Raw genomic sequence first — 24,156 nt, forward strand, 5'->3', positions numbered from 1 at the left:
TGAGCAGGGTGTGCGGGGCTGTGCGAGGTGTGCGGGGTGTGTGGGGTGAGCAGGATGTGCAGGAGGGGCAGGGCTCGATGAGCCTTCATGCAGGTCCTGCTTTGGGGCGTTGTGCATGTGCTGGCCCTTCCTGAAGCTGAAAGCTTGGATTTCCTCTTTATCAGAGCTTTTTCTTTATGCTTAGATGAAAACCCGCATTTCTGTGCCCGAGGCGTTGGTTGCGCATCAGTTGCATCCGAGTCCCAGAGCGGAGCGGTTTCCTTTTTGCTGCCTGGTACCCCAGGGTGCCCGGCGTGGGTCCCACAGCCTTGCCCCTGGTGGTGTTCATCGGGGATGGTGCTGGCCCCAGTGCGGAGGACAGGATGGGCAGTGCTATGGCAGTGGTGAAAAGCAGGTGGCCTTTCTTGGCCAGGAACAGCCCAGCTGCTGCTTGCAGAGCGTGGTGTGGCCAAAACATGCAAGAGGGACTTCGATGCAGTAAAGAAAGCCAGCAAATCCTGCCTGCTGCCACAGGCTCTGCTCCGCTGGTGTTCTGTGCGAGTCTGTGAGCTGTGACGGACTCGGGGATCTGGCACGGCTGCCCTGTGGTACAAGGGGTGCGCACAGCCAGCACAGCAGCACCTGCCCTTCCAGCGGCTCTGCCGTGGTGGCTGGGATCTGTTTGAAAGAAAGATCGGATCAGTAGAAATGAATTCTAGTTTTCTGTCCTTGCAGAATGCTGACCCCTTCGCTGAGGCTTGGTGCAGTATGGCTTTTGGCCTAGTAGTGCAACAATCCCTATGCTTTTTAGTGGGCTTTAAAATGAAAATGTTTTGCAGTGACAGAAGGCGGTGTTAATGGCAGGTAAAGAGCGTTTCTGTGTTGCATCCTAGCAAAACAGCATCCTGCTAAATTTTCCTTGTGAGCACTGTTGCCCCTCAGACCCGAGCTCCAAGCTGTGCATCAAAACTGCCCTTTTTGCTGGTGTTTTCCTTTGAACAGCAGCGTAGAGATAGGCATGAGTTCTAATCCTTACTACAAGCTGATGCTAGGCTTTTGCCCTCTAGCTGTGACTGTTTTTTGTGAACACCAGGGTGAAGAATAGAGTGGGCTCCATAATCTTTGTTTTGGCCACGTGTGTTTAAACATTAAGGATAGATGTAAGCTGCTGTGTTGTGCAGGGTGTTCCTTGGCACAAAACCCCATGGGTTTGTGAATGTTCTCAGCCGGACAAGGTGTTTAAACAAATGCTGACTTTGGGCTAAATTCATCCTTGATGCAACAACTTAAAGCACAAGGAAGGAGTATTTTTTTTGTTTTGCTTTGTTTTGTTTCAGCCAGCTGCCAGTTCTCCATCTCATGTTAACGGAGGTCTGGCTTTGACAAAGGCAGTGCCGAGAGGAACCTGGCGTGTCCCTGCTCGCAAGATGCACAGCCAACTCTGGCACCTGGGCGGCTGTGCGACTGATGCACAGCAGAACTGAGCTGAACCTGCCTGGTGTTGCGCTGCGGTGAGGATGCCTGAGGCAGCCCCAGCTGGTGTGGTGGTGGAGCAGAGCCCCACATGCTTACTTGCAGCTGAGGTAGTCCCAGTGACTCTTAATTCATCAGCAGTGCCATGACGACTTGTGGTGTGCATCCTTGCTTCTGCTGCAGCCACCCTGGGCACAGGGAGGCAGAGAGTGCCCTGTGCTAAGTAACTTTTTATTAAGAATTGTCACATCCTTGAAAACTGGATTGGTTTTATGGGTAGGGTAGGACTGGAGAACATATGTTGCACTTCTAACAAGTTTTTCCTGTTTGCTGAAAGCCTGTAAAGACAACATTGGGCTTGCTGAAGTCACCAGGCTTCTGCACAGGATCTCAGTGGGGTCAGCCACTTGTCTTCAGTGTCCATCTCATGAGGAAATGACCGATAACGTGAATCTCTAAAAGATGTGGTAGCATGTTTTTGTTTTAATTGATTGACTGTTTTTTTCTGATGCTTGATGGCTCAGTACAAAATGGAATTGGATCCCTGTAGTGGTGCCATGCCCTGTTCTGAAAATCAAACTGTCATGTATGTGAAATTCTTTTACAAAGGAAAACCCCAAAATATCCCCACTAGCCAGAACTTTGAACAGTAAATATAGACAAAGATGCTTAGTCTGGAGTCTTTCTGTTTCTCTTTGGTTTCTGTTAATCATCTACAGCTATGATTTTTTTGCCCTAGAGTAGGACTGTGCAAAGATGTATTTAAGGTTTTCCTTAAAAACCGCCAAAAACCAAAAAGGCAAAAAAGTCTTTTTTTTTTTTTTCCCCTCTCACCCTGCTGCAGAAATCCTGAGCTATATATCTGGCAAGCTTGGGCAGTCAAATTTGCTAACCATGTAGTTTAGACTGCCACACTATGGCTAACCAATGGATGTGCTCTGAAATACTCATTTGAAAATTCCAGACTCACATGGAAAAGTGGAAGCAGGGCCACCTTTTGCTGATTTTCTTGAGTGTTTGGCAATTAAAGGTGAGAGGAGAAGCAGAGTTAATGCTTTTTCATTGTGAAAGATTTGAACCAAAATAGAAGTGCAAATGGAAATTGTATTCTGTAGTATACTTTCATATGACTTGAGGAGGGCAGTTGGAGGTGAATAGTGAGGTTAATTATGACAGCCAGAAGCGCAGAGCAGAAAGGTTAAAATAATCCTCATTTGTGTGTGGCAGCAAAGTGCATCACATGCTTTTAACCGGGAATTTGATATGATTGAAAAAATAATTGCCATAGTTACTCATAAATGCTGTCGTTAAGAATTGACTTCAGGCCTCCTGCTCTTGTTCTTTCTGTTGTGACTCTGCAGGTTGAACCTTTGAATGTTGTTGTGCTGCAAAATAGGGTGGGAAGGTGCAACCAGACGTGCTCTCAAGAGGACGCCAAAGCAGTCAGGGTTCTTCAAGGGCGTGTTTGTGCCACCAAGACCATGTGTTGCCTCGACTGGGGCGCTTTGTGTATCAGCTGCAACGTATGAGGATGGAGCAGAGAAGCCACTCAAGGCTGTGGAAAGTGTCACTGTGGGCTTGTGCATCTCTCAGGTTATGAGGTTAGGTTTAAAACATCCCTGCACTCTGCAGCGGAATTACACCCAGCTTCTCTAGAAACATGCTCTTATACGTCCTCCGGTTTCATTACGTAGAATCAGTGAGAGATAGGTGGTAATCAGGTGGATAGCCTGCTACAGATATTGGGGTATATGTTCTTGTATGTCAGTTCAGAAATATGCTAGAGAAAATATTCTGCCTTTGCCACATGTTTCTAGAGAAAATGGTTGGTGCGGGAGGATGGGCACTGGCAGAGGTCTTGAGGAATGTATTGGATGGGTCGGAAGGATGGTGCTTTGCCAAGTAAGCCTTTCGGGCATCTGCAACATAGATGAGGAAAAATCCTGGTGGAAGTAGGGGCATTAACTTCCGTCATACCTGCCTGATGTGCCTGGGCTCGTGTGGCCAGTCCCCAGGCAGAGCTGCAGAAAGCCAGGCTTTTTGGGCATTTGTGGCGTATGGAGCCAAGGGGAGTGTCGTCCCGTGTCAGGGGCCTGAGCCTGCTAGAATGGGCAGCAGGTTCTGCTGGCGTGGCCTTTAGGTTAGCACAGGTGATGTTTTAAAGTGAGCCTGTGAACTGTAAATCAAACATGACAAATTGATTTGTATTTGAAATAATTGTATCTGAAAGGCTTTTGTATTTATTGATCTGTATCACAGCAGGTAATCCGTGCAGTAGGTTTGCTAGGCTTTATTTATTTACATTTATTCACTATTACCACTTTCCCAAACCAATAACAAAGTGGAGGAATCTGGAAAGGTTTAGCTGATTTTGCAGTGTCACTGCTTCATTTCCTTGCAGTTAAAAAAGAAAGAATCAGAATATTTTTGAATTCAAATATTATTATTTTTCGCAAGACTTTGAGGCTGTGATTTTGATTTATGTGGGCTCCATTTGATCTTGCATGTAAAACCAGCCCTTCATTGCTTTGAAATACGTCATTTTTATACAAATCATTATGTGTAACCTGCAGTGATTCCTCTCTGCTTCTAAACACTCTGCTGCTTTTAGAGGCCTGCTATTTCCCTCAAATAACTTCTAAGAAACATTGCTGTGGTTAGGAACTGCTGCTTTTGATAAATGAGCGTACATGTTCTAGTTTGGAAAGGTATGTGCAGTTCTTAATTCCTTGGATTCAGAATAATGACTATATGCAATTAGTTCTGCTTGTTATTTGTAGAAAACAGTCAATATGTTTGCAGCAAGAACGAATGAGCTCAAGCACAAGAATTCTTTAATTTTAATTGCCAGGTTTTTGCAAGTGGAGAATGAAGTACGTCAGTTCCTGTTGGGGTGAATTGAGGGATAACCCTGTACCCTCTCGGGTACCTCCGTGCTGCGGTGCTGAGGGCTTTCTGGGTATGGAGGTCTTCGTGCTTCCAAACTGCTGTCTGCTGGCACCATGCTTGCCACGCCACATGTGTAAAATGGGCTCTGATATCTTCAGGAAACACTCATGACTGGCAGCTAGGATAGAAAAAAGTCATCTCAAAGCTATGGATAGCTTAAAGGCAAAGTCAGCTTTGTGGCTTCTGCTGTCACTGATTTGCTTGAGGTCCTCTTAGTGTGATGGAGGAGGAACGTCTTTAAGATGGGCAAATCAGTCTGGAAAGAAATTTACTACAGGAACTCATTGGAATTATTCAGTTTTTTCAAAATATGTGCACTTCGCCTGGGTAACTTCCTTTTTCATAGAAGTAGAGCATTTTGTGTTACAGTGTTCGGCACTTACTTCCCCAGGTGCAGTCTGAGATACAGGAGCCAGGTCGGCTGCAGCCAGGGATGCATTTGATGAAGGCAAGGTGTGAAGGTCGAAGGCAAGGTGTGAAGGTTGTACCTAAGCAGGCGGAGGGGTAAGATGCGCTCCTCTATCCGATGGTCAGGCCCCGTGGCTTTCCTCCACCTGTGCCTTTCCAGAACAACAAGAGGGTCGTGTTGGTCCCCTGGGGTGGGACCCTTCTGCAGCTTGGCACACGCCAGGCTGGGGGCTGGGGCCGAGGAGCGCTGCCTCAGCTGGGGGGCAGGCGGAGCCCCTGCCGCTGCCCGCACCGCTGCCCACATGCTGCCCGTGCCATGCGCTTGCAGGCAGCACCACGAGATGGCATTCCCTCCTCGGCCGGTGCCGTCGGCGATGCGGGAACAGCCTTGGGTGTTTCTGCTCAAGCGGTGAAGAGGTTTAGGCTCGTTGGCCTGTCTGCCCTGCTGCCCTAACAGCAGGCAGGAGAGCTGCCCTACGACACCCTGGCCGGATTCTGCCCAGCAGTTGCTGGCCATCCTCTCAGCTTGTAGCCTGGTGCTCCTGGCACCCTCTCCGGTGCTGGTTTGCAGGTGCGGGCTGTGGGGACAGTAGGTGTGCCCTGATTGCTCCCAGGGATGTGTGGCGAGAGCGGGTGGGCAGCCCGTCCCTGTCCCAGCACCCTGAGCCCACTCTCCTGGTGCAGGCGTGCCCTGCGGAGCATGGCCAGCAGTTGTGTGCTTGGCAGCGTGGTGGGAAGCTGCCGTTGTTGGGCCCAACCCAGGTTAGCAGCACAGTAGTAGCCACCTCTCTTCTGGCAGTTCTGAATTTCGGAAGTGCTTGCTCAGTCCTGCGGCCTGACACAGTTGGGGATTTGGGGATGGTAGGGATGAGGATGCTGGAGCCGGTGTTACATGTGACTGCTGGCAGTGACAGCTGTGCCTGCCCCGTGCCCTTGCTTAGCAGGAGAGGTGATGCAGGGCAATGTGCATTTGCACACTTGGGCAAGGACAGGGCAGTGCTGAAGCCCTTGGGCTGGTGGGAGCCCTTTGGATGGGGCTGGGAGTCCTGTGCCTCTGGTGCTGGGCAGCAGGGTTCAGAGTTGGGTTACTGCAGGCTGAAATACCAGCCAGGCTGCGAGCTCTGTTCTGTAGTGCTGTTAACTTTGGTGTCCCCAGGGAATGGAAACCTTGCAGGGAGGCCGTGGCTGGCTGGAAACACTATTTTTGTGGCTGTTAGACTCTCTTAGCTGTTACATCTGCTTATAGACTAGTAATGTTATTTCTTTTACTGTGCAGTATAGAAAATTGAGTCTATTTCTGTTTAAATACTGGGGTAATAGAGCCTGCTATTTAGCGAAAGATTTATGTAAATGGCTCTTTGTTTCACACGATTGGGCCTTACAGAGTGTAAGTTACATTGATAATGTAATTATGCCACTCCTGCCATTTGAAAGCAGCACATTGTGGAGAAGCCTCCAAATTCTGTATAGAACAGGACTTGAAAACCTTGTGCTTTTTAAATCAGCTTATGTTCTGCAGCAAGAAGTAGTAGAGCTGGGTTATAGAACAGCCTATTCTGGAATTGTTGACATTTTTAGCTTGGAACCTGAGATTTCTTTTATATCAGAATTTTGAAGCACCTATTATTGCACACCATAATTGCATTATGTAACTGAGTTAGCCTTAGGATGCAATTCCCCCACCCTTCCTAAAGCTTCGTATTTTGTTTTATGTCAGTCTGGTGGTCAGTATTTCTTCAGTCTGGCATTTTATTAGTGTGGAGGTTACAGTAACTTTGAGTATTACTTGAGATCAATACATTATCTTGTGCTTCACAATTTGGAGTTCATTATTCAGTGAATGTTGATGACTTTTTGCAATGGAGAGTAAGGTACTTGTAGCCTTCTGTGTCTGGTTTCTAGCCAGAGGAGTTTTCTAAGTTCCTAACTAGACTATTAATCCTTAGAAGTCCTGTTCTTGTGCTTATGCTTCTTATATAGGATGTTGCCCTACAGGCAACCTGTATAATTTTGGCATAATTCCTTTTCAATGGGGGTCTTGGAATGAGAATCTCTTTCTTCCAGCCTTGAAGTGATTCGTCTGTATGGCCGAAGGAAAATGAGGCTGCCTTGAGCAGGAACAGGCAGTAGCAATCGTTTATCCTTGCTGCACCCCAGCCTGCACCCCAGCCCCTGAGCAGAAGAGCATGCCCTGCTGCCCGGGTGGACCCACACAGCAGTCTGAAGTGACGTCCTGCCCTTGCAATCTTACAGCAGCTTTTGCAGGACAGTAAAATGTTACGTACCAGAGTCTGCATTCAGGTGACACCGCACTGTACCGTTCCAGCTTTTTGCTCGAGGAAATAGGTTGTGTGGCTGAATGCGCTTAGCGACAGTGGCAAGGCATGAGCTTGCTGCAGAAACTCAGGACGCCATGGCTCTCTGCGGCCACAGTGCAGGGGCTTTGGCCCGTGGAGCTGCCATGCTGCTGAAAGCTCTGCGGAGCCCTCGTTTGAAAAACGTGATATGGGTCAAGAGCTTGTGTCTTTGTTTCTGTGCTACAGAGGGTGTGTGGAAGGTGCCTGTATGCTGCAGGAAAAGCTAGCATCTCCCCCTTCAAGCAGTTTTTCTCATAGCAGGATTGTGGGTTTTCTGTTCATTTTCTATTCTTACTTACTAAGCTAATCTTACTAAATTCTTCCTCTCCGCTAACCTGAATAGAGACTGCAGATTGTTAGTATCAGGCAGCTCGGCTCGTGCCCATTGAGAGAAGCTATGCAAGTGCTTCTGACTTGACAAGTGACAGCTAGTGATTTTCTTTTACCTGTATGAGAAGTGGTAATCTTCATCCTATGCATTTTTATCCCAGTATCCCAGTGCCATGGAGAAACACATCACAGCTGTAGAAACAGTGGAAGAGAAAACAGGTAAGCTGCCTGAATATTTTTACAGAGCTAGTTAAAATTTTTCATAACCTTTAAAATTAATTATGAAATACTTCTATTTCCTTAGAAGCCATGCACTGCAGACATGCCTGGGATTCTGTGTGCTGGACATTGTGTAAGCAAAACGAAGAAAATATAGTCCACTCCCCACCCCAAAGTGTGGGGTTTAACTGCATTAAGTATTTGAATTTTCAGCTTATTCCAGGGCCGTCAGACATGTTGTGCCTGTTTCTGTGTAGATGTTCTTTTGTGTTATGGTTCCTTGGTGTTTCTGTGATGATTTCCATCTGCAGTGCTCCACAGATCAGATGTAAGGCCCCTGGAAGGAAGCACAGTGAGTTGTATGGATCGAGCCTCAGGCGCTCTGCAGGCATTGTGCTACTTGGCTTTCATGATCCCTGCCTTCGGAGGGATCTCTTGCTGTTTCACCTCCTGGATGAGGAGGTAGTTCCAGGAATCACACTCACGTGGTGGCCTTGTAGGATGCTGATGCTCAGAAAGCCATCACACATCATCAGTCTCTTGCTTCATCAGTCAGAATTCCTGAAACACTGAAAATCAGAAGTTACTGTTTCCCAATCATATTGACAGGAAAATAAATCTGCTTGGGCTGGAGCACAGTTGTCAGATCAGGTCTGCTGGTACCACATGGCCTTTTGTTTTCCAGTTGCTGAGCTTGCAGGAATTGCTTGCAATTAGGAACTTAAAGTAACATGCCTGTGGGAGGGTGGGTTAAACAGTTGTGCAGCCATGTGGGAAACAAGTACTATAGGACTTTGTGTGGAAATAACAACCTTTCTTCCTAATATGGGAACTCTGATCAAATACCTATTTGGGATGAAATAACTTGTAGACTTTAAACTTTTAGTCCCAGACGCTTTGGAATTAAAGTTTTGATGGAGTTGATGTAGCTCAGAGCAGCCTGGTCTAGTGGGAGGTGTCCCTGCCCATTGCAGGGAGTTGGAACTGGGTGATATTTAAGGTGCCTTCCAACCCAAACCATTCTATGGTTCTGTGAAGTTTTAGTCCCTAAATTCTTTATCATACATTTAGAGATGTGTTCTGTCTTGCAGCTCAGGTTTAATGATGGCTCTTAATTCCAGGTTTATGCTCTCTAACCAAGTTGTTAGTGAGGTTGCCCTGGGATTCAAGAAAGCTGAGCATTAGTGCTGCTGTTGCTGTTTTCTTCAAATGCAGTAAACCACTCTTTCCAGAGAATGCTTTTCTATTCCATGTTGCATGGAGGTGCTTCATATTATTAATGTGGTGTTTGTTAAGAATTCTGAAAACCAAACCCCATGAAGTTTTCATTTCACAGATCCCACCAAATGCAACTATTTGAGAAGGTACTCTTTTTATCCCAGAGAAGTCTTTAACCTGGGCCGCCTGCCAGTTGGCTTCTTGTTCAGTAGCGTTCTGTTCTTGATCTGGGTCATTAAATATTAAAAGGCAAAGTGATTCTAAAAGCCAACCATTTTTTTGGAGGTACTAAATAACTGTAATTTGTTTCCTAATAGATAGTTTTGTCCTTGTCACTGGGTCCAACTCAATACAAAACTGAATGTGTGATGAGACAGGACTGTTCTGTAAAACTTGTACACAGTGTGTTTGCCCAGAGAATGAGCCTGAGAATATAAATTGGGGTGGGGATAGAAATAAATTAAAGCCTAAGCCTGTACGTTGGTCTGGTAGCTGCACGCTCCCATGCAGCCTGGCACTGCCTGCAGTGTGCTTTGCTACCCAGGAGCACCAGTATAAATGCCAGTAAAATGTTAGTACTGTGTGCTGGAATAGGGGAGTCTGGGTTACAGTGATGGATACAGGTGCCTTCCTCCTCAGGCAGAGCACAGAATGCCCATAGCAGTCTTACTTAGAGCCCTCTGTCTGGCAAAGCAGGAGCAGTACTGGCTTATACTTAAAAAACAAAAAAACCCAACCCCCAAAGCAAATGACCCCCTCCCCCAGCACTCTGTTAATTTGCCAGCATTTCTGTTTGCACATTTGCTCTGATGTGAAGTCTTTCAACTACTTTGCTTTTGTTAAAAAATGGTAATACTAGCGGCTGTAACTCTTCCTTTCTGATTTTCTTTTATAATCAGATTTGTCTACAGGGATTATTTACTGGAGGAGAATTGCAACATGCCAGAATGTAATTCCTGAAATTTTAAGAAAGGTAACTATTTAGAGAAATTTAGTCAAGTTGTAAAACCTTAATGCTTCACGGTGTTTTATCTTGTTTAAAAGAATCACATTTCCAAATGATTTCTTTTTTTTTTTTTTTAATTAGAAGAGTTACTTTAAAAGATAAGTTAAGAGAAAAAAACCCTCTAGGAACCGATTCTATACTTAACTTGAATGGACAAAATTGTGGCCTTGAGCAGACTAAGATGTAACTGGTGGTGGTGGTTGTTTTACATGCAGATGGGCTTTCAACTTTTGTACCTGGAAAAAGTAAAGCTGCTTTAAAAGCTTACCTGGGCCACGGTGAAAGTACAGCCATTCCCCCCATCCCAATATAATGATCATATTGCTGTCAATACGATTTTTGTGTGGTAGATGGTATTTTTACAAAAGCTCAGTCTCGTGGATCTCGGCAAAAGGGTGGCAGCTAGTAATAAAAACTAGGTAATTCTAAGATGAGCTCAGGTGTTTTGGATGTCTGATCCATGGCTTCTGAACATGTTGGGTTGTAATCTCTCACAAGACTATTCTGTAAGTGAATTCAGAGGGAATGAAAGAATACTTAATGTGCCTGTAGCATGTTGCAAGTTAAATATGGCATCGTAGGGTTCCAATGAAGAAGATAAGACAAGGCTGTAGAAAACATTAGAACCTGGGTTGTGCAATCCCTTAGTGTCTCTTTTAGTGACAGCCCTTTCTTCACAGTTTGTTATGGGAGGAGAATTTGCCTTATTTATTCTTTGGGTTTTTTTCAGAGTATCTTGCAGCAGATAGTCTGTATACAGAAAAGTACATTTACATTCATGCATGATCAAACAACTACTATTTCACTGTCTGCATGCTTAAACGTGTGCATGTCCTCTTTTTCTGGTGCTGACAACTCTGTATGTTTTTGCCTCTAAACATGTGTTTGTCTCTTCCAAGCCTCACCTGCCAAGGAGAACATATCATTGTCCTATACAGGCAGAATGTAAATAAACCGATGGTGAGATTTTTATCCTTTCTTTAGCCCACGCTTATTAGATCAAGGTCACTCAGTTTGAGAGTGGGCTCTTGGAGGAGGAGGAGGCCTCCTGGGAGAAAGGAGCTGGAGCAGGGCAGAGGTGCAAGCTGTTCTCCTGCCCTCATGGTTTAGCTGGTGGGTTTGGCTCCCTTGCATTTAACGGTTTGGAAGTGGCTTCTCTTATCCTTCTTTGTCATAAGTTAGTTGTCATCAGCAAGACAGGAAGCATGAAGTGATGCTGGTAAGTTGGCCTGCAGTGGTCTTGGAAGCCTGGCTGGGGACTGAGCCGCTTCCCTAAATTTTGGAGCGTTTACATGGCCTTCAGTAGCTTCTGAACAATTTGAGTGTTCATATTTGGGCTATCCACAGCTGTTGTGCCCCTCCTGCTGAATCCTCAGTCTTACCCTATGAGGCTAGTAACACTTTAAAAGTACTGAGAAGTGTTTCTACCTTTTTTTCTTAAAAAGCTGTAATTCTGTTTGCCAGGTCGGTGTCTTAAAAGTGCCCGACATCTACTTGGAAGAGGAATCTTGGCTTAATATGCGGAAAAGAAATATGACTATGAAAACTCATTGCCTTACGTGGACACAGTATGCGTCTCTCAGTGAGGAGTCTGTCTTCAGAGAGAGCTTGGAGAATCCAAACTGGTGAGTACTGGCCTCTGGGTACAGCAGCATCCCTGTGCTGGCTCTGGGCTGCTGCTGCAGGCCCGAAGCCCTGCAGATGGGTTTTCTGTTGCCTTTTGCAATGAGAGGGGTCTGAATAACAATTTCTTTGGTATGTCTTGAATGCATTTGAAGCAGCAGCTGTAGATGTCCTGTAGCTTTCCTCTGGCTTGTTCAGACGTAAGCTTAGGCTCTGGCCAGAGCACAAATAATCGCTGGAAGTTAATTTTCTATGTGCTGCTTTGCAGTTACAGAAGGCTGCCCTGCTGTTCCTGCACAGCAGGTGTAGCCAGAGTGTTCGTTTTGCTCTTGCATCTACCAACAGATGCTTGGACAGCAGTTTAAAAATTATCAGCTCCCTCCTGCTTGCCCACCATTGGCATGGAACGTACTTGTTCCCAAACAATTTTCTTTCTCCGGTGTTTGGCCCGCTGTGACCCAGAGATGTGAGCTGCTGTGGGACTTTGCCTGGGAGAGCACAGACTTGTGTTTGTACACAGTGGAGCCTAGAAATGTCTTTATGCACATTTACAGCAGGATCAGAGTGGAATTTCTAATTTCCATAGCACTGAAATGAGCAGGTATGTGATAATGTGACTGTCTTTAAAAAAAGATTTATTTCCAGCTGATGTCAACCCCATTAATTCTTTGTTCTAGTGTCTCTTGTAATTTGTTGTTACTTTTGCCTTGTGATGTTCTCTGGAAGTGTGGCAGGGATGTCCAGCAAGGTCCATGTGACTTTGGAAAGCTCTAAGGGTGTTAAGGAAGAACCCCAGCAACTTCAGATGAAATTAAATTCCTTGTGGCTGAGGCATTTTTGAAAGCCCCATGCTGGGACATTGCTGTTTGAGGACATGTTCCTCTGGCTTTTTAAAATGTTTTGTTTCAAAAGTTTGCTGGGACCCTCTGTCCTTACTGAGGCTTCCTCTGCATCAGACTTGCATTGCAGCTGTAGATGTTGGTCCTGTTGGTGTAGAAACTGATTTACTGCAGCTGTTCGGCCACTCACACCCTATTTTCAAGGCTTTTCAGTTCCAGTTTAGGAGAGATGCTGTCCTTAGCATGCTGTGTCTGCTCCTGCAGGCTTGTGCAGGGGAGTTGTGCGAGTTTGGCATCACCACTGCTCACTCTTACCTTGAAGCACACTGGCAATGGGGAAGGCAGAGGCATACCTGGGCTGCCAGGGTGTGATGGCAGCCTCAGCAGGTTTGCTCATGCAGGTTTGCAGCACCTGCCGGGCTGCCGGTGCCTCTGGAGGTGCGGTGGGTGCCGGTGCAGGTCAGCAGCGGCAATACTTGGCTGCAGGAGCCTGCAGCCCTCAGCCATGCAGCCCTGGCTGGGTAGGTTCAAGGATACCTGGGCATGCCTGTGCACACCACTGTCACCTCTTCAGGGTTCTTATGAAGGTAATCGGATCTAACAAATGCTGGCTGCCAAAACGGGTGTGAAATTTCAGCTGCATGTAGTGTACATACGGTGACATTTACATTTTAATAGGCGAAGGAATTACGCAAAGGGCATAACGTTAGCAGCATACTGTTGTAGTGGAGAGAAATAAGAAAACACACAGTGAGGAGACTCAAGTGATCCTGATTAGTGGGAAAATTGTATATTATGCCCCTAAAAAGAGAACAGTGTTATGAGAGTGATAGTAGCCTGAGTACAGAGAGAAACTTGTTGTTCTCCCCTACTGTGCACTGCTGGGCAGATTTCAATAGCGACCTTGTGAAACTCTTTAGGTCGCTAGAAGGGTGTGTGATGGGCTCTGTGCCAGGCATTGCCTGTTCCCAGCCCAGCAGGGAGCTGGTGGCTTGGGGGGTTGTTGGGGTGCTGGCTGCAGGCTGCTTTGTGGGTGTTCCCTGGGTGCGTTACAGCCATGGCACCCACTGCCCTGCTCTGTGCCTCTGCAAGGTCTCTTGCAGTGGGGTTGATTACGGAGCTGCTGCTTTGGAGAGCTGCAGCCTGGTCCCACCTGTGGTGGGATGATGTTGATGGGAATCTAGAATATTTCTGCCCTTGTCAGATGAAGTTACAACTGTCTGTGCTGACTTCAGCTCAGCTACTTTGTAGACCAATAAGCTGTAGAAAATCAAACTATGAATCCAGTCCCTAGGCGCCTAGGAGAACCTCTTCCAGAGGACATGAATTAGTTCACCCAGTTTGAGATTGGCAGTTACATCATTTATTATTTTCAGTGAGAGAGCTGCAAGTCAGGGAAGGGAGACTGTGACATTCCTGGTGTCCCTAATAGAACTGGGGCAATTGAAGTGATGCTTGCTTAGTCCCAAACAGTTCTTCCTTTTAGCATCAGGTGGTTATTCTGTTCTAGATAAATGTGAATGCAGTGATGCCAAGTGCTGCATATTCTTGCAAAGTGAATTATTGTGGGTGCTTCCAAGTAAGAGTATATAAAAGTCTGAAAAGATCTAGTAGCAAACAGACATTACTGTAAATAAATTATAAACCATTGAAAAAGGCACGATGGGGCATATCCGGATATTCAGAGGCCAGAAAGCACCTGTTACCCTCTTGGCTGAACTTCTTTGTGACACTTTTTATTTGGTTTCTGTGATTTAATTGCTGTTACAGACAAGCATCTCCTTTTGATGCCTGAAGTCCAAAGAAAGCCAGTTAGTCCCTGCAGGCGAGGCTGTGCTGCAGGTAGGGCAGGTCCAGCCCTGAGCACTGTTTGCCTGCAGAGGATTGGGGCTGGTTTGCTGGCACTGCCCAGTGTTCGCCAGCACTGCCCCGCAATGCAGCTCCAGAGGGCTCTGGGGCTCACGGCTTTCACTGCTGGTATATCAAACCCGTCTGAATCTTGTCAGCTGTTCCCCTCTGCTTGCACGCATATGTGTTTGCGTTGGAAATTCCTAGAGTGATTCATTTGCACTTACCCTAAAAGTGTGTATTACATAAATTAGGTATGAGCCTGCTACCCACCCAGCTGAGATGGGCAGTGTCCGTATTGACGGGGAGGGCTCTGGGAAGAGTTGTCTGGTGCACAGTGCCAAACTGAAAGGGAAAGTCAGTGGCAAAACTCCCTTGTAGCTGCCTGGATTTATGCTGAAGTTGTGTACTGGCAAATTTCCATGTGTCGGGACACATTATATCTGGTTTTCCACAGTGGAGAATCCCTGTGTACCTTGAATTTTGTCTCTGGTGCTGTTTGCCATCCCTGCGTGTTTTGGTTTGACTGCTTTCCCCCTCCCTGCCAGGAGCATTTTGATGCTTTTTCATGTTATATCCCTCAATTGCCATCAGATTCCCTTTATTGCCCAGCACTTTCCCTCATTTCAGAGAGCCCAAGGGAGCCACAGTCTCTTGCAGTGCGGTGGGCGCAGGGTGAGATGCCTCCCTGACGTGGAGAGAGGCACGTGATGCATGAGCAGTGCTTGTCAGCTGGAGATGGGAATTAAAAAGATCTTCCGTACAAAAGCTCCCTCTTTTGAAGAGCCTTGCATTGGATGTAACTTTTAATTTAATTTTGAAAGCCATGCAGGCTTTGGAAACTCTCCCTGACACTATCGGAGCAAGAATATTGCTAGACTTTTTATACTAAAGACACTTTAATTAAACCCCCATCATGAAAACAATTAGACCAAATTTGCTGTACTTAACTAGTCAATAATTTAGTAGCTGGATCTCATTAATAGACTTCTCCCTGTGACTGTGTTGTAATGATGCGGCCTTGCTAGCTGCGTGCTACAGAAATCAATTAGAGATCAATATTTTCCTTGTAGGGGACAAAAAAGAAAGAGGCTCAATGGTGAAACTGCAAAATGAATGAATAAATTCCAACCAAAGCGGCTGAGTTCAGTGGTGGATTTTTAGTGCTGACATCCATTCTGTGGTTGGGGCAAACTTCTCATGTTCTCCTGCTTCTTCACTGCAACTCCATGTGTCTGCATTTTTACTGAATTGCATTGACAGAAATTAAAGATGTTAGTGGCACACCGAGGGCATCAGTGATGGTGGTTCGCCTGCGTGCTGCTGGGATGGGACTGCGGGGTCCTCTCCTCACTGGTATCACCACCTCTGCTTGGGTGGAATGATGTCCTGAGGACTCTATAAAATTGTAGAGGTGTATTTTCCTGTGTCTGCCGTTGGCTTTCATGATTCTGGGGACAGCTGTTGTGTCTCCTTCAGACCTCTCTGTGTTGCTGCTCTTTGGGTTTCTCCAGTAAACGTGTGTCTTGTGTCCTCCCTGGAGCAGAGTCCAGCTGGACCTTCAGCAGTGCTGGCGGCGGGAGATGCTCGTCACAAGCATCTTGTTATGCCACTGGTCTGCTGTGTGTTTGCCTTTGAGATTGTCATACAAAATGTGTGAATGTAAGAGATTAATCCTGTACTTGGGTATCAAAGACTAACTTTCTAACATACGCTTAGTGTTTACTAAGTAGACAGAAAAATAAAAGGATGTTCTGTTCCTGTTTCTTAGGACAGACTTCACACAAAAAGGCCAAATATCAGTCACGGGGGCAGGTTTGCTCAACTGTGTGTTGGAAGCTTTTGCTCAATCATTTTTAAAACAGGCTGTGAAGAAGGTAAGTAATTTTTTTGCTTGAATTTCCCCTCTGAGTTATATTCTGTATTTTTTTGAATCACCAGATCATCTTGGGTTCAAAATTAAATTGAGTCTGGATTCTTTGTATCTTTTAATTGTTGAAAGAATATTTGATATTTTGTCTACAGAGAATAAGCAGAATAAAAATGGATTTAGTTTTATTATGGTAATAGTTTTATTTCAGATACATCTTAAAACATGGCGTATATGACTGTATCAGTTTCTGTAATTCATTCTTATTCCTGATTTCCCCCAGGCACTGGAACAGTTCTTCTTCCTAATGCCTCATTGTACCAGCTAATACTGTAGTAATAATTTGCCGTTCTATAGCACCTTTATACTGAAGTAGTCAAAAGTAGTCAACATGAATTTATATCATGTCACACATTTTTCGCCAGTAATGTCAGGGGGTTTTTTTTGGCAGCTTGATGTATTTACAATAGCCACAGTCAATCTCCCTGTAGCAGTTCTGTATACTTCAATAGTTCTGTCTTTCAGTAAGAATTATGAAAGAGGATAAAAGCTATCCAGCAGAGCATCCCAAGGGAGGTGGTGTTCAAAGGCTTTTCATTTCGGGGAGTCATGTCATATTGATAAACTAGGTTTAAGAGCCATGTCTCCTGAAGCATTTGTTCATTGGGAAATGAAGTTTTGTGGAATTCTTGTTCTCTGCGAGTTTATACTTTGAAGAGATTTGGGGGTTCAGGTTGTGCTGTGCAGACTGTTTAAAATTCACATCTGCTGAAAAGGGAGCAAGAAGGAGAAGGAAGGAACATTTCACTAAACTTTTCTAATGAGAAACTGAGAGGGTTTTTGCCTTATTTCTTTTTTTTTTTCTTTTTGTTTTGGGTTTTTTTGTTTGTTTCTTTCTTTCTTTCTTTTTCCCTCCCTCCAGTTTATATCTTGTTTCAGGTGAATGAAAGCATGTGTATGTGCCTGAAAACACGGCCATGGCATTTTCATGGCTGCGCTCATGAATCTTATGTACTGCAAGACTATAATGAATTTAGATTTACCATTATTTATCATTTTTTAGTTACCTAATTGAAAAATTTGTTTTTCACATGAACTTAGATGTCCATGGTTCAGATCATACCTTATGCCATTCTTTAATTATTCACAGGGACCAAGAGGTTAATACTCTTGAAGGTGGGGTTTTTGGTTTTGGGGCTTTTTTGGTTTTGTTTTGTTTTGAAGTGGCCTTAGCAGTGTCCTGCCTTTTCTTGCACTGAAGTCAGTGGGAGCCTGGGCAGCACCCCACCCGCAGTCCCTCGGGACTGTCTCCTCTCTGCCAGCCTAGGGGCTGACAGTCCCCACCTCTCATTTGTGCTTGAAAACCTGATTTTGGAACCTGTGTCCCAAGAGCTGTAGGTAGAAATATATTTGATTATTCTTGATAACTGTAAGATACTTTTGTTGAGGCTTTGAAAGAAAAACCCCAGAAATCGTGAGCTATGCTAATGTAAGCAGTGACTGTGAGCAATGGGACACATCTTGCTGGCTTGTGGCAGCGTGGAGCTAGCGGGTAGAGCAGACTAGCTCGCAGTATCTCTACAGTGCTGCATTAGAAATCCTTTAGCAATTTTGGCTGTGTCTGCAGAACTGTGAAAAAGAAAAATACAAGTGCACCAGATCTGGTATAAATGTGTGGTCTTGCCTGGTTTTTCCCCCCACCTCCAAAACATCTGTCTCCCTAAGGCAGAAGCTGTATCTAGGCATCTCATTTCTTCTAAGCTCTTAGACAGGGTTCCTTTGGTGGCTTGGCCATAAGAGTAGTTCTGAGGCACATTATACCCAAATGTAATAAATGGCAATACAAAGACAATATTTAAAGTTTTAAAATGTATATGTTGCATGTATGACAATGCTTGATAAATGCTGTCTAGGCTTCCATTTACTACTTCCAGTACCTGATCTCCATCCTTCCTAACGGCCTGACCAAAAAGGCTCTGCACCTGGTATAATTGGTTGGAATAGGTAAGGATGTTACTTTCAAAGCCAAACCATGATTCCTGCTTTATCTCCTCTATCCTGACAGCAGTGCACTCCTCCATCCATCTGTTTGGACAGGCTCAGATGAGATAAGGGAGTAAGGAATCAGTGGGAGGCAGCAACGTGAGGGGGCAGAGGAAATGGAGTAGGGGATGAGCTACATGAAGAGCAGGAGGAAATACTGAATGGATATTAAAATCTGTTTGACAACAATAATGCTCATGTATTCACGCAGTCAATATTAAGTATCTTTATTTTGTAGAAAGAGAGGGAAAGTTACTATTCATGGATACCAAAGGCACTTCTCTTTTGAATCATTATTTTTGTAACTGAGATATGAGCCTGTTCTGTGGGTAGGGTTTTTTTTAATGCCTAGCAGAACGACAGTGACATTTTATGGCTCCTCATACTTGTCATGTTTCCCTTACTTTGTTCCAACTCTGAACAAAAATGTAGGAGAGAAAATCTTTCTGCCCTGCTTTTGTTTGTATAGAAGTTGTAGTGCATTTGAGTGAAAAAATTACAGCATTTATGGTTATTTTTTTTCTTACCTGTTCAGAAAAGGTATTAATGCATGATGTGCACTCACATTATTGCCAATAAAACTCTGCTCCTGAATAATTCAGAAGTCTGAGCAGATACGCTGGTAAATGCCAGCTACCAGCGCAGCCTGTGCTGGGTCTGATGGTGAGAGCCTGGCTTCCTTCAGAGAGGTGAAAGGATGCTCCCTTGTCTGCAAGAAGTTTCCAGCCCAGGGGGTAGTGGTGGCCCCTGAAGTCGGCCTTTGTGTGTTTGAGTTTTTAAAATTTGTTTAAAGAGTGGCCTAATTAGTTTGTACCTGTCTAAGTTACAATGATCTCTGGCAGTGTGAAGCAGTACAGATGACGAAGTTATGAGTGATTTTAAGGCCACACAATAAAGGAGCGTTTGTAGTGGGAAACTTTTGTTATGTTGGTAGGTGTTTTATTGTTGCCTCTTAAATGTTGCAACATTTCTGTCATTTTCACATCTTGGTTTCTTATTTTTTTGCTTAACTTGAATATATAAGGAGATGGAAGTTAAAAGCCATGATGTAGTGTTTGTTAAATGGTGGCACTGAGCTCAAATAACAGATATCTAACTGAGAAATGTTTTGTCGTGGTAAGAAAAAGATTGAAAGGTCTTAGGTGCTCTTTTCAGAGACAGCATAAAATCTTCTGCTAGTCTGTTAAAATGCTACCCTGCTTTTGTGATGGCAACAGAAATGGGGTGTGCACTGCAATAGGCATTGCCTTCATCACATTCAAACAGGCCATTTATCTTTTTCCTGTACATCACTTAACCTCTTCTTTAAAACTTACAGTGTTTGGTAAAGCTGTGGAGTTGCTACAGATGTGATATGTTCTGACTGTCCCTGTCAGCTGGCAGTCCAGTCTGGCTCCTGGCAGCTACTCCAGATGCAAATGTAGGCTGCTCAACAAGTCTGTAGTGCTGGAAAGTCCTTAGACTGCCATTTCTCATTTCCCTCATTGCCCTGTCACCCCACTGCTGGGTCGGTGTGGTTTCCACGTACTGGCTGTGGGGACAAAGTGGCACTTGCTGGAGGAGTTGCCCATAGCTGTTGCTGGACTGGGATCTGCTGGGCTCCCATCCCTTCGAGTGCCTTGGGGTATTGCACTGATAAGGGCTGTATGTAGACACTTACGGCAGGAGAGCTCTTACACTAGCAGAGCACTTCCACCTCTGAAAATAAAACTATTCTGTGTCTTGTCCATCAGAGAAGCTTTTAAGCTGCAGCTGTAGAGGTGCAGAGTGCAGTGAGTAGGCAATGTTTGTTCTGCATTTCAAGTGCATCATTGCACTCTAAGCAGTGTAAATTTAGCTCCTTTAAGCTTGATCTCCTGGGGCTGAGACTTAAGTGTTTGAACTTTAGTTGAAAGGAATATATTGATTAGGCTTTGATTTAGTTGTTCCTAGCTGAAAAGATACTGGGTAATGACTTGTGCCTGCCCTTTCATATTTTATTCATTTAATTGAGTCCCCTCTCAGTCCCCTTTTCTTCCTCAACACCATATTGCCTAAAAGTCTGCAGCGCTATGAGGAGAAATAAAAGAAAAAGCAGTTGTCACACTGTGAACATAATTGATTCAATAAGTAACATTTTTAAATTCCCTAGGCAAACCTCCGAGTCTTCACTTACGGCAATTAGTGCTTCATTCTGTAAACAGTGGCATGTCCAATTTAGGCTGATAGACTAAGGTAGCCAGTTTATTGCCTTCTACAAAGAATAGGCATGGAAGATGAACTGTTTTTTATAGGTATAAAATACCTCGTCCATTTTGGTTTTGTAGAGATGTGAAGAGAAATTCTCTTGACCTATTTGTTAACATTGCCCTTTTTTACCTCCTCTCACAGTGACTCAAACAGAGAAATCCTTTTTCTTTTATCTTGACAAACAGAGAGCCTACTAGGGTAAACCTTAGCCCCACACAGGTTATAGCTAAGCTCAGAGCTTGCTTTAGTCCACATGATCTCACCAAACATTAGAGGCAGGGTTGGCAAATCACTACAGTTTCAGTACACGCTGCTTCTCTCTCACTTTGTACTGAACCTCGAACCTAAACTAATTGCAGAATAGTAAAGCATCTGGCTGTGGAGCAGGCTGTAGCCCTGACGTGGGAAAAGCACTTGGTTGAAAGCTTCCCCCCAGTTTTTGGATGGCTGCCCTGCTGTAGGTAGTTCCGTGGTTTGCACCCCTGCAGCCGTTGCTGGTTGGTGAGCACCCAGGTTGCAGGCTGGTGAGCTGCTTGTCTGCAGCAAACCCCCTGCCAAACAAACCCCCTAGATTCAACGTGCATTTTGCTTTGATTAATAGTTCATTGTTTAGAATTTCCTCCTTCCTTCATAGATCAGTCCTGGAGAAAGAAGTATTCACCTTCTTGGTCCTCTGATGGCATTTTTTACTTCATTCCAACATGAATTCCTTCATTATAGAAATAATCATGGGGCTTTTATGGGGCGCTTTCATACTCACGCTCCCAATTGCTTGCATGCAAAGAACATGAGTGATGGTATATCCCTCTTTAAAATGGAAATACCAGGGTGCAGGGATGAGTAGTGGCTTGGTGCAAGCGAAGCAGTGACAGAACTGGAATGAAATGTGTGACCTGATCAAGCGCAGTCTTGGCCTGGAAGAGCTTGCAAGCTGCTAAGGGTCCTTGGTCCTTTCTAGGTTCCCCTGAGCAGCCTCTGCTGTAATGTTCCTTGTGCTTCCCAGGCAGAGGGGAGACCCGCACTGAGTTTGTGCAGGACCATAATACGCAATTTCTTTTAAGGCTTAATGGTATGTTGTGGGATGCCCTTTCTAATGTATGAAATACTTAAGTTGTGTGCAAAACTGGCATTTTTTTTGCTTTTTTTCCAGGGTATTAAAATAATGGAGACGCTTCTTCAGGAGCAGTGTAGGTGATCGTGCTCTTAGTGAGCAGCTGTAAGTGCAACATGCATCTACAGATTGTAAAAATTGTTGAGAGTTTGTGACACCTATTGCACATTGTGCTCCTTGTAGTTCTACAAATAAATGTGGGGGGTTTGTCCATTATAAATAGCATGCAATTTTTGAGGAATTTTCGAGAAAAGTAGTGATCTACTGCAGTATTAGGCTCAATACTATTGCAGAGTTACTGAATAGTATGTTGATGAAAATGACTTATGTGTCCTGTACTTCATCCTCTGGTTTTTGTTAATTTACCATGAGTGTAATAGCCTTAGTAAAATAAGATGTTGGTCCTATCTAAGAATCTTTACTGAAAAGTAGTATCTTCAGGGGTTATCTGTGGAGAGAAGAATTGGTCGACTCTTAAATTAGCGTTAGAACAAGAGGAAATGACTATTGATTACCTCCTAATAAATTTCTTCTAAAAGCTATTTTCTCTGCTTTTGCAGGAGAAAATGTATTTGCATAAGAGTTTCCTCGGAACCACATATCTTCATTGCCATGGGAATTCCAGGTCCATTGTCTGAACTTTACTGGTACCATTTTTATTGAGGAAAGAGCGTTTAATATACACAGCTGGAAGAAAAGACCACCACAGACTGCAAATGTTTTACAAAAGATTAAGGAATTGTACTGCTTAAGGGAACATTGATAATGAAAGTCATGGAGGATCAACTGTAAGCTTGGAAACAGCATCTTCCTGTGAATTGGTGCTATAATCTCTAGAGACTGAGAATTTGGTAAGGGAACATAGAGCAACAAAACAAAAATAGCCCTTGTTGCTCTGAAGACACCCTTGCCTAGTCAACCAGTTGCTTTGTGCCTTATCAAGGGAGGCGCAAGCACACCCTGTGCCCTCTTTATTTCACAGCTTAATTCCTTCTACAGAAATGAAGCTGAGTGGTAGCAGCCGAGTAGGGTTACTGTTCCCCGCTTGAGTCACGCATTACTTCAGTTCTGATGGCAGTGTTGGAAGTATTTGGTTATTATACTCCTGCCAGCTTGATTATTTTCTGCTGTAAAGATATGCCTTAATACAAGTTTTGCATATATTTGAATTCTTTCTAAAAGTATTTCTCTCGTATTGCTTCTGAGTAGAAGAAGAAGAAACCTGGAGGGGAATTGATCAAGCGCAAAAGATCTTGACAAAGAGCATCTCTCATACGCTTCTCTTCCTTCTGTTACACACACCGCATCAGGATGGTTTTATTTTAAACTTTTAATTTAAAATTCAGATAAGCACAACCTGTCTTTGATCCCCTTTACTGTGTTAGGGTAATACCACACTTTACAAATAGCCCCATGAGAGCCTGCATGTGTTCTTTGTGAAGATTTAAACCAGGCATTTGATTGCCCTAAAGGAAAACAATGGGCTCTGCATTTTTCAGGGTGGGTTGTGCTTTATTTCCTGAAACGTCATGTAAACTCTTAGTGGACTCTTCCTCATACTATGCCTAAGTGCTGTGGTCCTGCTTGTTTCAATATTTATTGGTCTCAACCATCCTATTCTGAAGCTAAACAAGCATACTGCTGAACAGCCCAGCCACAGCCTGTGGCCACCACCGGCTCTCCAGCAGTGAAATCCACGAACCTTTGCTTCCATGGGTGGCGCTACAGGTTTATGCTGTGGGAGATGCTGGCCCATACTTTGTGGTGGAAGAGCCGCAACACAGTCCTTAGGAAATGACTGTATTCCATACTGGCACGGTGGAACAAAATACTTCATCTTATTTTGGTTGTTAAACGATTCTTGCAAATTTGGACTCTGAATACGGAACAGTAAATATTTATGAAATGTAATGGCCAAGACTAAATATATTCATTAGCATATTTATTTTTATTGAGTTGCTACTTTGTGTGCCTGAGGAAATAATCAAATTTCTTCTGTTTGAGCTGCTGTGTACAATTTTAGGACTAGCATTTTTCTTCTCGCATCAGTCTGGATTCTGGAATTAGGACAGAGGAAGCATTTGCCTCCTCCCCCACCCCCAAAGCAGAAGGTGTTTGTGAATAATGGAAGTCAAATACAATCCAGTCTCTTCTTTGAAGCCTGTGTTGCCCATCTGCTGGGTGCCAGAAAGAGAAGGGTTGAGGCTTCTTCTGGGAAGCGGGGTGCTCTTTGTGAGGCCAGGGCACATGGTCAGGGTTCTGGGATTGTACTACAAAGTCTGAAAAGTGAGCAAATGAGGGGAGAAGTTAGGGAAGGCTCCATTGTAACTTCTGGGATCAGTTGACGGGCTGAACCCGTATTCTTCCCAGTAGGGACGCCTGCTGGTTTAGAACTTTATTCTGTGGCTAACTCATGCTAGCTGTTACTAGGTGTGTTATTTTAAGCTTGCTTTGCAGTCAGTGTGTTATCACCGGCAATCTTCAAACCTTAGTCTGTCACAAACTTGCATTTTGTATAACAAAAATCTTCAGCTGAAGTTCATTTTGTATAAATCTCCAGAGATTTGAGTAGTTACTGTAAGGGATGTGACTCAGTGACGCTGTCAGCAGGGGTCCCTGAATGGCTTAGCAGAATCACCCTCCAATACAGCGGG

At 44.5% G+C, this 24,156-nt stretch overlaps 1 protein-coding gene across 26 annotated transcripts in view; it reads left to right on the plus strand.

Moving 5' to 3' along the window:
• Window positions 1-24,156, plus strand: part of PRELID2 (PRELI domain containing 2) — a 105,908-nt gene that overhangs the window by 586 nt on the left and 81,166 nt on the right. For 7 of the 26 annotated variants that reach the window (XR_008748394.1, XR_008748395.1, XM_055811851.1 and 4 more), the window contains exons 2-6: window positions 7,658-7,715; window positions 7,801-7,848; window positions 9,833-9,906; window positions 11,404-11,564; window positions 16,021-16,126. Coding sequence is in view for 24 of the 26 variants with exons in the window: in XM_055811853.1 (XP_055667828.1) it covers window positions 7,658-7,715; window positions 7,801-7,848; window positions 9,833-9,906; window positions 11,404-11,564; window positions 16,021-16,126 (447 nt within the window). In the remaining 2 variants the exon portion in view is untranslated. Of the gene's footprint in view, window positions 1-25; window positions 7,111-7,657; window positions 7,716-7,800; window positions 7,849-9,832; window positions 9,907-10,001; window positions 10,900-11,403; window positions 11,565-16,020; window positions 16,127-18,032; window positions 20,695-21,541; window positions 21,608-22,062; window positions 23,448-24,156 lie in introns of those variants that run through there. The other 19 variants (XM_055811854.1, XM_055811860.1, XM_055811868.1 and 16 more) reach the window with 15 other exon arrangements.

Source organism: Falco peregrinus, chromosome 8 (genome assembly GCF_023634155.1).
Source record: "Falco peregrinus isolate bFalPer1 chromosome 8, bFalPer1.pri, whole genome shotgun sequence".
NCBI lineage: Eukaryota > Metazoa > Chordata > Aves > Falconiformes > Falconidae > Falco > Falco peregrinus.